The 15,746-nt window shown below is 37.7% G+C and overlaps 1 protein-coding gene across 1 annotated transcript in view; it reads left to right on the forward strand.

Annotated features, from left to right (window-relative positions):
• The window catches only part of LOC121374406 (heat shock protein 75 kDa, mitochondrial-like), a 101,551-nt gene extending 93,130 nt beyond the window's left edge, over window positions 1-8,421 (forward strand). Inside the window, exon 19 of the mRNA XM_041501507.1 lies at window positions 7,940-8,421. Coding sequence (XP_041357441.1) covers window positions 7,940-8,041 — 102 coding nt within the window. The 3' untranslated portion in view covers window positions 8,042-8,421. The remainder of the gene's footprint in view (window positions 1-7,939) is intronic.
• Window positions 8,422-15,746: the final 7,325 nt, after the last annotated feature.

Consider the following 15,746-nt stretch of genomic DNA (forward strand, 5'->3'; position numbering starts at 1 on the left):
TATCCTGTCTATGAGATGGTACATATAAAAGATCCTTTGCTGCTAATTGAAAAGAGTAGCCCATGAAGTCCCAACAGCGGGTTTCCTACCTCAATATCTGTGTGGTCTTTAACCATATGCACGACGCCATATAACCGTAAATAAAATATGTTGAGTGCGTCATTAAATAAAACATTTCCTTCCTTCTTCCTTACAACTATGTCATTACCATGGAGCTGTCTTGAAATCAATCAATGTGATAGCAAGTGTCAAACACTGTTCTGTCTGTCATGTGTAGAAGAACAGAAAAGGACACAAATATTTGTTCAATGACACCTCAGCACAATTTAAACTATGAATAGTCACATAGACTACTATCAATAAACGTGCAAACAATATCTTATGTGCATTTACAGTTCATACCATGGGCTGATGGCTGCGACATGAAACCCCCAATCCATTGATCACGATTGCACCTCATATCATATCAGGATAGGTCTCAACCATTGAGCTATATCCCTCCCCTTTGTAAACCAGTACATGTTAAGAATATATGATATTGAGGTCCAGCTGTTGACTATCTGTGCATGTAAAAATTCAAAAATTAATTATCACACTGGATTATGTAATTATGTTGTACACTTGAGTTATCAATGGGTGGGAGCCAGTGCTAGGATGCAAACCCAGAAGCTACCAATCTTAAGACTGATAGACTTTAGAACCACTACATCACTGAAGCTTTGGTTATATTTAATTGTAATGATTCTTAAAGTTAAAGTTACACAGAACTAGTTTAAATCAATTAATTAGGCACAGGGTATTTTTTATTATTATTATTGGTAGGAGGGTTCATGAATATTCAGGTGATTCATTATTTTCACCGTTAATTATGTCTACATGTATATGTACTTTGTCACTGTGTACTTTACTGCTTAGAAATGAACTCGGTCATCATTCACTATCACATTAGTCTTTACATGACTCATGTTATATCATTAAGACTTGATTGATACCTCATTGAGTCTGTGCAAAGAATGTACTGCATACTGTACTAGCACAACTTGGCATGCAAGGAACTCATCATGGGCTTTTTATTGTATAAAAATGTTAAAGGGAGTATTCTGAGTTGGCTGCCATTTCGTCGCAGGATCAAGCCACCTCGGTAGATCCATTCACTTGATTGGGTTCACCACAACTAGATAAAGGCCGTGCAATGTGTTGTCCTATCTGTGGGAAAGTGCATATTAAAGATCCCTTGCTGCTAATGAAAAAATGTAGCGTGTTTCCTCTGATGACTACAAGTCATAATTACCAAATGTTTGACATCCAATAGCCAATGATTAATTAATCAGTGTGCTCTAGTGGTGTCGTTAAACAAAACAAACTTCTTGTTTTGCTGCCATTGTAACATATTTACGACAACAGAGCCTTTTTGATGACAAAAATTATATACATGTATTCAAGATCTTTTTTTGTTTACAATATCAGTATCTGTATAAACAAGGTGTTTGTTGTGGTCCTAATCTTTGCAATAGCACAAACTAGATTTTATCTTCCAATAATTCTCTTACTCGATGCGCAGTCAGTCTCCGTCGGTGGACCCATTGGGCTATTTCTCGTTCCAGCCAGTGCACCATGACTGGTATATCAAAGGATGTGGTATGTACTACCCTGTCTGTTGGATGGTGCATATAAAAGATCCCTTGCTGCTAATAAAAAAAAGTAGCCTATGAAGTGGCGACACCGGGTTTCCTCTCTTAATATGTGTGTGGTCCTTAACCATATGTCCGACGCCATATAAAATGTGTTGAGTGTGTTATTAAATAAAACATTTCTTTCTTTCTTTTCCAATAATTCTGTACATACCAAAAAATATATATATAATGAAGTAAACTAAAAAGTGACTACTACAAACATTAGCACATAACACAATACTAGCATACACTGGTATTCTAAACAAGAAAATTAATTTAATATTTTATTTTATTCGTTAAAAATGCTCTGTTAGTCAGAAACGTCTTACAATGGCTGCAAACTTAGGACTGTCTCCTGTCATTGTGACCAGCACATAACAAAAGATATTTCATCGGGATTGTGAAAGAAAGTGAAATGTGACAGGGAGCTACAAGTTGACTAATCTGATTTGATGAGGAAGTCTGGTCATGATGACAAAATCAATGTTATTCATTTCGACAGAGATGGAAATGTGTTTGTCCATCAATATAGATGTCTGCTGAACCAAGTGACTGCGACAGGAAAGTGTGCTGCAAGACATGTAATCTATTTAAAATAAGTTATTAAGAAATTGGAAATTGTATGGGTTATATAGAAGGGTACACGGGAATAACCTATGTTGTCATATTTTTAGTAAGGTGGTATATTTTTGTATTTTAACATTTACAACTCTGCAATCGTAGAATATTTATACCTAAAAAACAAACATAATTTACCAACTACCTTTAATGACCTACCATAATTATAGGGTTTTAATTTAGTGTGTCCTGACTTATACAACCATTATAATACTATCTGTGTGGACATCATAGGTTATTCCTGTGGACCCTTTATATGTATTTAGCGTGAATTGGAAATGGTCTGTGTTTGAAGTACATGTAGTATTTGGCTAATAAGTCAAATGATGTTCATTATGAAAAGTACTATTTTCTTTCATATACATGTACTGGCAACATTAGCATAACACACATCTGTAATTGAATTACCCACACATACATGAAGTATTATTACTTATATTCATGAATAATGCATTAAACACAAAAACACCTGTTTCTACATGTTAACTCAAGTGATGAAAGACCTCCAGATGGTTTTGGAATTTTGGATGTCAGCAGTGACTCAGCACTACCCAAAAACTGTATTATCCCAGTTCTTGACAGTAACCCCATATGTTTTACAGTTACCACACTGCAAAGTTCAAACCTCGAGATTTCATGAAAAACAATTGTTTCTGGTAGCATGTCAACAAAATCACAGAACCAAATTACTCATTCAGGAGTATTCTTGCTTGCCCAAAATATTTGTTCACTTGTCCATCGAAAAATGTGTTTGTGAATAGATGAATACTACTGGTATAATATGTCATATGTAATCATTATAATACAATATACCAGATTAATATATATGTATTATATTATATGTATTGTATCTGTATCTTACACAAGCAGTCTCAGTGCTATGGAATACACAAGTATATGCAGAAATAAAATGAATAGTATTTATTGGCAAATGAACTGTCCTGTATTCAACCAATTGAGCAAGTGAGATCTTGCCTATCATTTGTCCGACCGTCATATTCCACTTGTCCCGGGCGTCGAGCAATGGTATTTTTTAACCCCGGCTCATTATCATGTAATATACTCTGTTACAATGATTATGCAAAAAGTTTCTGGTGGTTTCCAACAATCACAGGGCATGGAATCAAAAGGTATTTACCACAAAATTATAAATTCTGAGACATTAAGTTTTTAGATTTCTTGTCTAAGATGATTATCATCCCTGTTGTTTTGAGTACATGGGTGAGACATAGCCCAGTGATAAAACAATCACTTGAAACACAGTCATTTTAGGATCAATCTACGTCGGTGGGTCCATTCGGCTATTTCTCATTTCAATCGGTGCTCCAAAAACTGATGTGACAAAGGCTGTGGTATGTACTGTCTATCCTGTCTGTGGGATGGGATAAAAGATTCCTTGTAATCGTGCCATTGAGTGACCATAACAGGTTTCCTCTCTTATTATCTCTGTGGTCCTTAAGCAAAAAATTGTTATTAAAATATGTTGATCTTATTTGAAATATTTCTTCCTTTGTTCCACCTTATTCTGAATTAAGTTACAATGTATGTGTTTCTGTGTCTGAGTGTGTGTGTGGGGTTTTTTTTTTGTGTGTCTGAGTGTGTGTGTGTTTCTGTGTCTGAGTGTGTGTGTGTGTGTGTCTGTCTGTCTGTCTGTCTGTCTGTCTGTCTGTCTGTCTGTCTGTCTGTGTGTCTGTCTGTGTGTGTGTGTGTGTGTGTGTGTGTGTGTGTGTGTGTGTGTGTGTGTGTCTGTAGCTTAGTTAGGAGATGTAAACACACCAGCTTCTTTATTAGATATAAGTAAAATAATTATAACATGGTTTATACTCAATATTTTCCATGTTGTAAATATAATTTAAAATTAAATGTACCAAGAACAAAAATTCTTTAATACTAGTATACAGTACAAAAACCAGTGTTTTGTTGGTAATATCTGACCCCATGTTATAAAACTTTAAAGTTTAGAATGGAGGCTTTGTTAGTAAAGTCTCACCCATACAAATAACATGTTACTCTAGAACATTCTTAAATTTGGTGTTATGGGGCAGTGGATTAAGTGCTTGCTTGATGCAGTGTCGGTTTGGGTTCAATCCCTGTCAGTAGGCCCATTGGGCTATTTCTTGTTCCAGCCAGTGCAACACGACTGGTATAACAAAAGGCCATGGTATGTGCTATCCTGTCTGTGGATGGTGCATATAAAATATCCCATGCTACTAATTGAAAAATGTAGCAGGTTTCCACTCTAAAACTAAAACTAATATCCAATATTGATTAATAAATCAATGTGCTCTAGTGATGTCATTAAACAAAACTAAATTTAAGTTTGTGTTATAATCATGTATCCTAAGCTTAAACGGATCAAACCCTTCAATAAAAATCAGTAAAAACACTTATGCTCCAGGAAAACAACATATAGCTGTAAGGCAGGGTACTCATAAAACTTTTATTTGTGAATCACGATTCTGTCTGCTTTTCGACGCACTCTAGCCCATCCACATATGTCATTCTAGACCGACCTACTTACACTATTTACATTTAAAGTGGCAGTTGGCATAAGTGAAGATTTGTCTCCATGTGATAACAGTCCAACAACATAGCCATGTCCTGTATGAAAGGAATGTACTAGATGTATGGAACATTAAGTTGGCATGTACATGTATCTACACAACCGAGTACTTTTCTCAAATTCTGACTCTTAAACTTACATCTTCTGTGTGTAAATATACACTGATAGTGAATGGACAGTGTTACATGTAATAAATAGGGTTATGTTTTATTACTAGAAAAAATTACATTTTAATTGTTGTGCCTCACATGCCAGTATACCTGATGCTTTTAATATCTGGGCTAAAGAAGAAAATATTTGCATATCATTTTACTGAGAATAAAATAATGTTACTGTGCAAATTTAAGACATCTTTACAGACATGTACACAATGTTAGCAACACCTCACTACGATATTAACGAAACTGTATATAATTAATAATTTGCATTGTATTGCGTTGATGAAAGCTGTGATCTTTTTAATATACATCTGGAAAGTAATTAAGCATAGATGTGTGTGTTCACATACATGTAGTATATGTAACAGGGTGCTCGGTACACGAAATGACAACAGCTGGTTATGAAGCTTTGCACAGTTTATTGCAGATCACGGAGACGAAACCCATCTCAAACCCGTGAGGTTTAAGATGTTCCGTTCAACCATATCCACCATCACTTATAGACTACTGTAAACCTTTACATAAATTCTTATATTAAGATGCAGGACACCAAAATATCAGGAGCCCAAAAGAAACCACCATCCAGTATAATTCAATAAATGCAGGATGGCTACCTTCTAACATCAGCTGATCATGTCATGGTCAGCAGCCCAATCAAAACTAAAAACACTGTCTTCACAGACAGCAATGAAAATAGTCCTCACAAGAAACAAAGAGATGTCACAGGTATTCACTGCCCACACAGGTAAAACATGCAATTTGAAATTGACCACACAAGCCAAGTACAGAAAGAAATATACTGAAGAAAAGAAGTTATGGGACATGAAATACAAAACTAAGTTTACCATGTTATAATTACAGAAAGTACATGTCTGCCACACATACACAATGATAGCAGTCCTGATGAATGATGACCTATTTTCAGTCTTCACTCTCAAGACATTAAAGGGACATTCCTGAGTTTGCTGCATTGTAAGATGTTTCCGACTAATAAAATATTTCTACGATTAAACTTACATATTAAATATATTTTGTTATTTAGAATACCAGTGTCTGTATATTCAATGTGTTTCTGGTCGATTTAATATTTGTAAGAAGCCCAAAATGGGGAAAAATATCCGCCCGGTCCCCCCTTCCCCTAACCCTAACCCTAGCCCCAGCCATAATCCCAACCCTAACCCTAACCCTAACCCTAACCCTAACCCTAACCCTAACCCTAACCCTCAACCCTAACCCTCAACCCTAACTAAAAATAATAATGGAGGGGACCGGGCGGATATTATACCCAAAATGGATTTTGTCTTCAAATAATTTTGTACGTACGAAAAAGTTATATTTTAGGAAACAAAATGAAATTTAACCTAGTGCAAATATTACAACGATCAGAAATACATTTAATATACAGCCACTAATATTTTATGCAGAACAATATATTTGATATGTAATTACGATCGTTAAAAAGTCTCTGCTAGTCGATAACATCTTTAAAATTGCAGCAAACTCAGGAATGTCCCTTTAAAGTGGAGCTTATGCTTTGTTACCCATGCAGGCATCAAAATTAGCATTGTGTCTGGTTATCCACATACCGGTTACCACAAAATGCAGACCTGGTAAGTTAATTTATATGTCCATTATTAATATTACTATAAAATCCTTTTATAGACAGACACTTTGTTATTCATTCACATCACTGTTATGATGCTGGATTTGTACCTGTGTTATACCAACATTCAGTTGATCAAAATTCAGGTGCTTGGTTGAAGTTTAATATGATTTTGTGAAGAACAAAGTACCAGGGGTGCAGAAATAGAAAATATTTCATTAGTTCGCCAGACCGGAACCAACAAAAATTTACTAGCCTGCCAGAATTTCTACTAGTCCGCCAGCCTATAGAACAATATTACTGTTTAACTATTTATTATAATATACACTTGTCACCATTTTGAATGATCAACATCAAGTGGCAAACGAAATCAAGCACCATACCTTGATTGACAATATATAACTTGAATATAAAAAATTTCACTTTTCTTTCATATCATTTACAAAAAGTTTCTAGGAAGTATTGACCTTTGACCAACTCGGTTTCCATCATCTATTGTCAATGCGGAACATATATTGTGTATTTCATCATCATTCTGAACCATTTGTTTGAATGGTTCGGAATTTTGGCATGGCTGAAACGGTGTTACAGATTTGATGTCAAAACAATTTAAAATAATAATGATAATTTAAAAATGAGTTAGTCACAAAAAGACAGATCGCCCGTAAGACTGGTAGGTGTAGTTTTTAACTTGTATTTCTGAAGTACATACTGTTCTCTGCTTTCTTGATATGTGGTAACCTCCTGGTAACCTGAATGACCGGTCTCGACTATCTTGATATGAGATAACCTGAATGACCATTCTCGACTTTCTTGATATGTGGTAACCTCCTGGTAACCTGAATGACCATTCTCGACTTTCTTGGTATGTGGTAACCTCCTGGTAACCTGAATGACCATTCTCGACTTTCTTGATATGTGGTAACCTGCTGGTAACCTGAATGACCATTCTCGACTTTCTTGATATGTGGTAACCTCCTGGTAACCTGAATGACCATTCTCGACTTTCTTGGTATGTGGTAACCTCCTGGTAACCTGAATGACCATTCTCGACTTTCTTGGTATGTGGTAACCTGCTGGTAACCTGAATGACCATTCTCAACTTTCTTGATATGTGGTAACCTCCTGGTAACCTGACTGACCATTCTCGACTTTCTTGATATGTGGTAACCTCCTGGTAACCTGAATGACCATTCTCGACTTTCTTGATATGTGGTAACCTGCTGGTAACCAGAATGACCATTCTCAACTTATTTTGATGCCTGTACATGTAAGTTTGGCTCTCTTTTTTTTCCATATTAAATTTTGTTATCTTCTTTTTTAGTTGTTCGAGAATGCAATGATCAATGCTGGTTTGGTAGACGACACAAGAAGCATGGTTCAACGGCTGCACGAACTTCTGGAGAAAGCTCTACAGGACAAATAGACATCTTGCCATTCTCAAAGTTAAAGAATAGCTTGCATATGTCAGAAAAATTCATCATTCTAAGAGGCACAAAGTGAATAGTGCATTTATCACAGTGAGAAATTTAAAACAAGTTCCATAGATTTCAAAGAATAACTATTAAATATCATTATGAAAATTGTCCTCTTGCAATTCACATACACAGGTTATATTGCACGTAGTTGTAAATAGAACAGTTTTAAACATCTTACAAGTTTATATGACGGTGAACAATATTCAGTGACATATTGTGCTGGATAGATGACTATGGATCTTCTCAGAGTGCTAGTAGATCAATAGAATTATAGTTCTTTGTACAAGAGTCTTAATTTAATATACTAGAATAAAACCATCCTTATTGATGTCTTTTTGTTGTTAATGTTAGTGCGTTTAAGGAAAAGTAAAACAAAGATTTCTTTTAGCAATTCCTCAATACATTTTAATTGGTTGCTTGGTGTCTTAACACATTTGTTTTAACACTTGGTTTAGTGAGGAAAACTTCAATCACCACCGTCATGGGGATCCTATAATACCCGTAACTGAATAAAACACGATTATCCAAATATCTCTCCTAACTGTATATCTATTAGATCTCTCTGTATTGGGCAGTTCGATACCCGAGTGGCTCAGCTCTAGGTAATCAGAGATTAGATCTTATATAAAGTATATGTATATAGCACGTTTAGTTCACTAGAAAACACAACAAAACACTGCCTAGTGTCTAGTTTACACAATATTCTAATCACTTCACCGTGATACAACACACACACGTGTGATAATTGAGAAACGCTTCCAGGGGAACTTAATTAATAAAGGAATTACAACTCTATTCCTACTTGGTTAATTTTTAATTAACCCTTAACTACTCATTCAGTAACCTTGTAATACAGAATTAATACTGGAACCTATCACAATAAAGACAATAACATACAGTTTACCTAGGTCCTCTAGAATGACCGGCTAAGCTTTATATTTTTAGAACAGTGAAGCCTACAATTTACTTCGTCAGTTACACACCGGAAACACTCTCTAAATAATACAGTATTAAAATATTTAAAGTCACATCAAGGTTATACAACAGAGCAGAAAAATATATTTACCAGTCCAGACGGACAACGTTCCCTGGGAGCCTTCCTATGTTTCTCCCCGATATCTCTAAAATCCTATCTATTTATTACAAAAAATCCGAATATCGCCTGGGGGCACATCGCGGTACTCCCCCTATCATGTGAATTTTCCACAGCGACCAAGACGACATTTTTTCTTAGATGGTCAGACTAGATGTTGCCAACCGCTAGGAAACAAGGTCGTAAAACAGAACTCGCGGAGGTATTGCGTAACTACTGGCCACATGGCCTCCACACTTGGTCTGGGTGTGTTTTAGAGGGTATGGTCGCGCGGAGGTATTACGTAACAAAGTGCCCACCTGGTCTTAAGTGCATAATGGGAACAGCTCGACCACCATCGCGCAGGGTTATTACGTAACCACGCCGCACACGGCCCTCTGAAACAATTCACATCGCCACAGGCGAAAAAAAATAAGAGCATGTTCCGTCACAGCCACACAGACTACTCCTACAAAATAACACATTTCCTTACAAGTTAGGACATAACAAGATCTTTAAAATATCAGTCATGGGCAGTAATAATTGCCAGATTGATCCTGGCATAACTGAGTCTTAATTATCTACGCTGAATCCCAACCAGTGCCCATCGATTGGTATATTAGGGTCATTCCATGTCAAATGTATCACTTTTTTACCTTTTTTGCACTGACCCCCTCAGATTTTACAGAAACTTTATACACTAGTAGGGGACTCGGACACAACATCTCAGCCAAATATTTAGACCCATCAGTTGAACGGTTTCCAAGATATAGGTCACCAAAGTTTTACATAATTCATCAAAAATGAGCCATGTCATGTTATTAAAAATGTGATAACTTGGCTCCAGATTAAGCTAGGAAGGTCATTGAAATAACATTTTAAAGCTGTTTAGAAGAAGAACAAATTCCAATGAATCAAAAGCTCTAAAAATAATAATACATATTTTCAGATTGACCTCGACCTTGACCTCCCTGAAATAAGTAATCGCAGAATTTTTCAAAAAGTTCACAAAAAAATAGATATATGGGTGTAGAAAAGTCCCTATGAAGTTTAGGATATGAACTAAAAGGGTTTCTGATATAAAGCCAGTTATGTACACATGGGTGCTCAGTACTTCACTAACTGAATCACAGTGAGTACTTAATACAACAGCTTGTTTAGCCAATCGTTAATAGTTCAAATAAGCTGTAGGCCATCCTGAAAACACTGTTTCCAGTATTCATTCAACTTACACATATTTTCATGCTTATATCCAATTAAGTTTCAAGTACGCTGTTCTGGGCACACACCTCAGCTATTTGGGCTGTCTGTCCAGGACAGTGGGTTAGTTGTTAATTGTTAGTGAGAGAGAAGAGGGCATAGTGGCCTTACACCCACCCATTGAGTCATTAAAACTTGCTCTGGGTTGGAGCCAGTATCGGGCTGCGAACCCTGTACCTACCAGCCTTAGGTCTGATGGCTTAACCACCACACCACTGAGGCTGGTTGATTCCAATAATACTTTTTTAAATCAAAATTATAATGAAACAATGTTATGTAACATACACAATCTTGGAGTCCTTGCTTTCTTCAAACTAGTAAAACGATAATTACTAATTTAAGATAATTTAATATTTCTGCTAACCAAACCACACTTTGCAATTTTTACTGCAAACATACACTGAACATTTAGGTGCAGCCTTCCATATTTCTAACCTATTTTAATATGCTTAGGTTTACCTGAATGTGATGGATTAAAATATTGTCAGTCACACTCCTGATTGTGCTTCCTTCTCGGACAGACTGTACACTAGACCAGCAGGATTAATGGCTGGTTAACAGGAGTTAAAATGTCATTCACATCAGCCAGTAAAGACAAAGGGGAAGGGCCATGTGGGTGAAGAATGTTCAGTTCTTCTTCTTGCTACTCTGGGCCACTTAACAGTCATTGCCACCAGTCTTTTCACTGTTCCACCAACACCATTACATGGACCCTATCCATGGGATGTAGCAAAAATGTGTGTTGCTCTGCCTTCATTCCAAAAGCCTGTTTTTAGTAGCACAAGTTAATGAAATTATTGCAGTTCTTGTCCTCCACACCCATTTCAGAAGTATATTATCCTTTTCACTTCTGGAATAGGTGGACAGCAATGGTGTCAAGAATGTTGGATTCAGAAATTATGACATAACTTACATGGGATGCTTTTTCATGGAGTACAAAGGAATAGTTCTCCACTTGTTTCAACTCCCAAAATTTCAAAGTGGGGAATCCCATAATGAGTATATTCTGACAAAGCATTCTATTTAGAAATCAAATATGCCAAATAAATTACATAATATAGTCTGTTCAATTTAAAAGTGACACCTGATGTAGATTAGTACTATTAATTATAGTACATCAAATGTGACTTTTAAGATTAATGGAATATAAGCTACATTGGGAGTACCCATCTCAGAAACCCTTTAAATGCACATCATGAACTTCACAGGGACTGTTCTACACATATGCCAGTATATATCTGTTTTGTGAACTTTTTGGAAAATTCTGCGATTACTCATTTCAAGGTGAAGGTCAATCTGAAAATATACTCTTCAAAAGAAGAAACGCAAAACCACATTGTCGTAACATTTGGAGAATTGATTTAATTACCAAATGTTGCAGGATTGTTCACAATTCACTCTAGTCCATTGTAAGTAAGTGATAGGACACACCACCAAGGTCAAGGTCATCTGGAGTCAATACCGGGTGTGGCCTCTGCGTGTGTTGACAACTGCCTGGCACCGCCTGCCCATTGAAGCAACCTGAGTACGGATGACGTCCCACTCGGCCTGTAAGGCTGCTGCCAGCTCGGGCAGGGTCTGGGGCTGTGGTTGTCGCTGTCGGAGGCGTCGGTCCAACTCGTCCCATAGATTCTCAATTGGGTTCAAATCCGGTGATATCGATGGCCAAGGAAGGACATTAATGTTGTTGTTCTGTAGGAAAGCCGTTGCGAGACGTGCTGTGTGAGGCCTGGCGTTGTCATGTTGGAACACTGCGTTGGCGTTGGCCATAACTGGAACGATGTGTGGCCGGAGGATCTGGTCAATGTAGCCCTGTGCATTCAGGTTGCCCTGCACGTGGACCAGGTCAGTTCTGCCAGTGTGTGAGATGGCTGCCCACACCATGACACTACCCCCGCCGAATCTGTCCACTTCCTGCACGCAGTTTGCCGCATAACGTTCACCACGACGCCTATACACGCGACATCTTCCATCATGACGTCGGAGCAGAAATCGGGACTCGTCACTGAACCACACCTGTCTCCATCGCAGTTGAGGCCATTGTCGATGAATCTGGCACCACTGCAGTCGGAGTCGACGGTGTTGTGGTGTTAAGATGATACCTCGAACTGGACGTCTGGCACGAATTCCTACCTCACGTAGGCGGTTCCGTACGGTCTGGTCGGATATCCTGCGCAAACCTGGTATTGCTGCGGCTGTGGAGGTGGCAGTAGTCAATCGTTCCCGAAGGTGGCGTACCCGCCCGGGGGTAGTGACCCGTGGTCGACCGGATCTAGGGAGGTCACGTGTTGATCCATGTTGCTGGTAACGGTCCCACAGTCTGGAGATGGTGCTTGGGGACACATGGAATGCCCTGGCAACGGCCGTTCTGGATTCGCCTGCGTCTAGTCGGCCGATGGCATTGTTTCTCTGCGGTTCACTGAGACGTGGCATGTCCTGGATTGTCAACTGTCGGCCAGATACAGAGGCCAGGCAAGCGAACACCCTGCACTTTTATACTGTCGGTGTTCATGTTGCACATGCAGACAACGCACGTGCAGTGGTGACATGGTTTGCACGTGGCTGCGTTTTTGCGAATATTCACTTTTTGGAACTTTATTGTACAGTAGCTGCGTTTTATCGAATGTAACCGTGGGAATGTGTTTGGGACATGCAATGACCTTATATTCACAAAGCATGAACCGGTAGGAAACATAAAATCGGAGTTATAACCCATTTGTACCCTTTTGCGTTTCTTTTTTTGAAGAGTATATGTATTATTCTTTATAGAGCTTTTGATTTCATTGAAATTTCTTCTTCTAAAAAGCTTTAAATGATAGTTGAATGTCCTTCCTAGCTTAATCTGGAGCCAAGTTATCACATTTTTAATAACGTGACTCAGTCCATTTTTGATGAATTAGGTAAAACTTTGGTGATCTATATCTCAAAAACCGCTAGACCGATGGGACTACATTTTTGGCTGAAAGGTTATTTCCTGGGCCCTACTAGTGTTTCATTGAAATCTGAGAGGGTCAGTGTTTCGGGTGATAGAGTTGACATGGAATGACCCATTAAAGTCTGTGGTATGTACTGTCCTATATATGTAACAGAAAGTTAAATTTTGTTTTGTTTAATGACACTACTAAAGTACATTGGCTATTGGATGTCAAACATTTGGTAATTTTGACATTTTTCCATTAGTAGCAATCCCCCAGACAGGATAACACATACCATGGTCTTTGATATACCAGAAGTGCTCTGGCTGGAACAACAAATAGTCCTAGACGGACTGCACATAACAAATATCACCTGCTAATAACGAAAAACAATTGCAGCAGAATTCCTCTGAAATGTTTGATTTCCCAATAGCCATTAATTAATTGTGCTCTGCTGGTGTTGAACTTTTACTTCAAGTGTGGTAAATATAAAGTACATTTTGTACTTAGAAGACAAAGTCAGGATGAAGCTCATGTGGTAGAGCATTCATTGGGGTGAGGTCAGTTGCAGCATTCATTTCTATCAATCAACCCAGTGGTGTTTTTAATTCCAACCAGTACCCCATGAAACTGGTGTGTATCAGTTGTGTGCTGTCTTGTCAATGGGAACAATGCATATAAAATATCCTTAAAGGGACATTCCCGAGTTTCCTGCATTGTAAGATGTTTCCGACTAATAAAATATTTGTACGATTAAACTTACATATTAAATATAGTTTCTTGTTTAGAATATCAGTGTCTGTATATTCAAAGTGTTTCTGTTCGTCGTAATATTTGTAAGAAGCCCAAACTGGATTTAGTCTTCAAATAATTTCGTATACATATATGAAAAAATAAGTTTTAGGGAATAAAATTTAACCCAGTACAAATATTAGAACGATCAGAAACACGTTTAATGTACAGCCACTAATATTTTATGCAGAAACATATATTTGATATGTAATTACAATCGTTAAAAAGTCTTTGTTATTCGATAACATCTTAAACATTGCAGCAAACTCAGGAAGGTTCCTTTAACATTACTGAATATTCAGTAGTATGGTAGCATTAGGTTTCCTATCCATCTAGACCAAGTAAGATATTAAAGCAGTTAGTTTAAAAATGTGCCACGGTGTCCTTAATCAGTGGTCCTTTGCATTGTTCCCCAGGGAGTGGGACATAATCCAGCGGTGAAGCACTCACTTAATGTGTGGTCAGTTTGGGTTCGATCGCCATCAATGGACCCATTGGGCCATTTCTTGTGGTATGTGCTATCCTGTCAGTGCATATAAAAGATCCCTTGCTACTAATGAAACAATGTAGCAGGTTTTCTCTTCAAAAGTACCAAATGTTTGACATCCAATAGCCGATGATTGATAAATCAATGTGCTCTAGTGGTCAAACAAAACAAACAACTTTTGTTCCTCAGAGGTGCAACAATCTCAGCTATTTTCCTTTGGAGTGCCCCTGCGCGTATTGTAACCTCACCGTGGTGCAGGGGTGTAACATTCTCTTTGAGAATGGCTAATACAGCACAAATTGAAATACAGTAAAATTCAGTATCCGTAAAATTCTGTGATATTTGTATTTCTATTTTTGCACAGTTCTTTACAGTTTTTGTTTAAACCTTGAATTTTTATATTGATGTTGATCATCACTTTATTTATTTGCATTACCATAGTTTGAAACCCAATAGCCGATGTATTTTTCGTGCTGGGGTGTCGTTAAACATTCATTCATTCATTCCTTTGGAGTGGAAAGTTAAGCATTATACAGAACCTGTTACAGCATTGATATGACATTGTGTAAAGGTGTTACAATGTGCTGAGGTGCCATTATACAAATATTCCTTTACATAAACATTCCTGTCTGATCACCAGAAGTAGTCGTCTGATCACCAGAAGTAGTCGTCTGCTCACCAGAAGTAGTCGTCTGCTCACCAGAAGTAGTCGTCTGCTCCCCTCCTACTTAACTTGTATTTCTTCACTACTGCTAGCCACTTATCATGCAGGGATTTCTTCACTTGTGGACAGCAATTCAGCCTAACTGAAGCAAGACCAGTCTTTTTATAGATCTCCCACATTGACATACTTTGAAATGTTGTTATATTATCGTATTACCAGGTTGTCCTCATACTGTCAACATTCACTATTCTCCTTATTACAAATGGGCATGTATCTGTCCATGATGGGGTGAGGCAACTCAATGATGCAATTCATGCCCAATACAGCCCCACGATTAGAATAGCATCCATACAATACGTGTCCTGCTGCTGTTCAATAGAGTAGCATATAATGCACAGTGGACAGCACAAAGTTTGATCCGTTTAGAACCAAGCATCACAATACCCATTTTCGACACCAGATG

The sequence above is a fragment of the Gigantopelta aegis genome, chromosome 6 (genome assembly GCF_016097555.1).
Source record: "Gigantopelta aegis isolate Gae_Host chromosome 6, Gae_host_genome, whole genome shotgun sequence".
NCBI classification, from domain to species: Eukaryota; Metazoa; Mollusca; class Gastropoda; order Neomphalida; family Peltospiridae; genus Gigantopelta; species Gigantopelta aegis.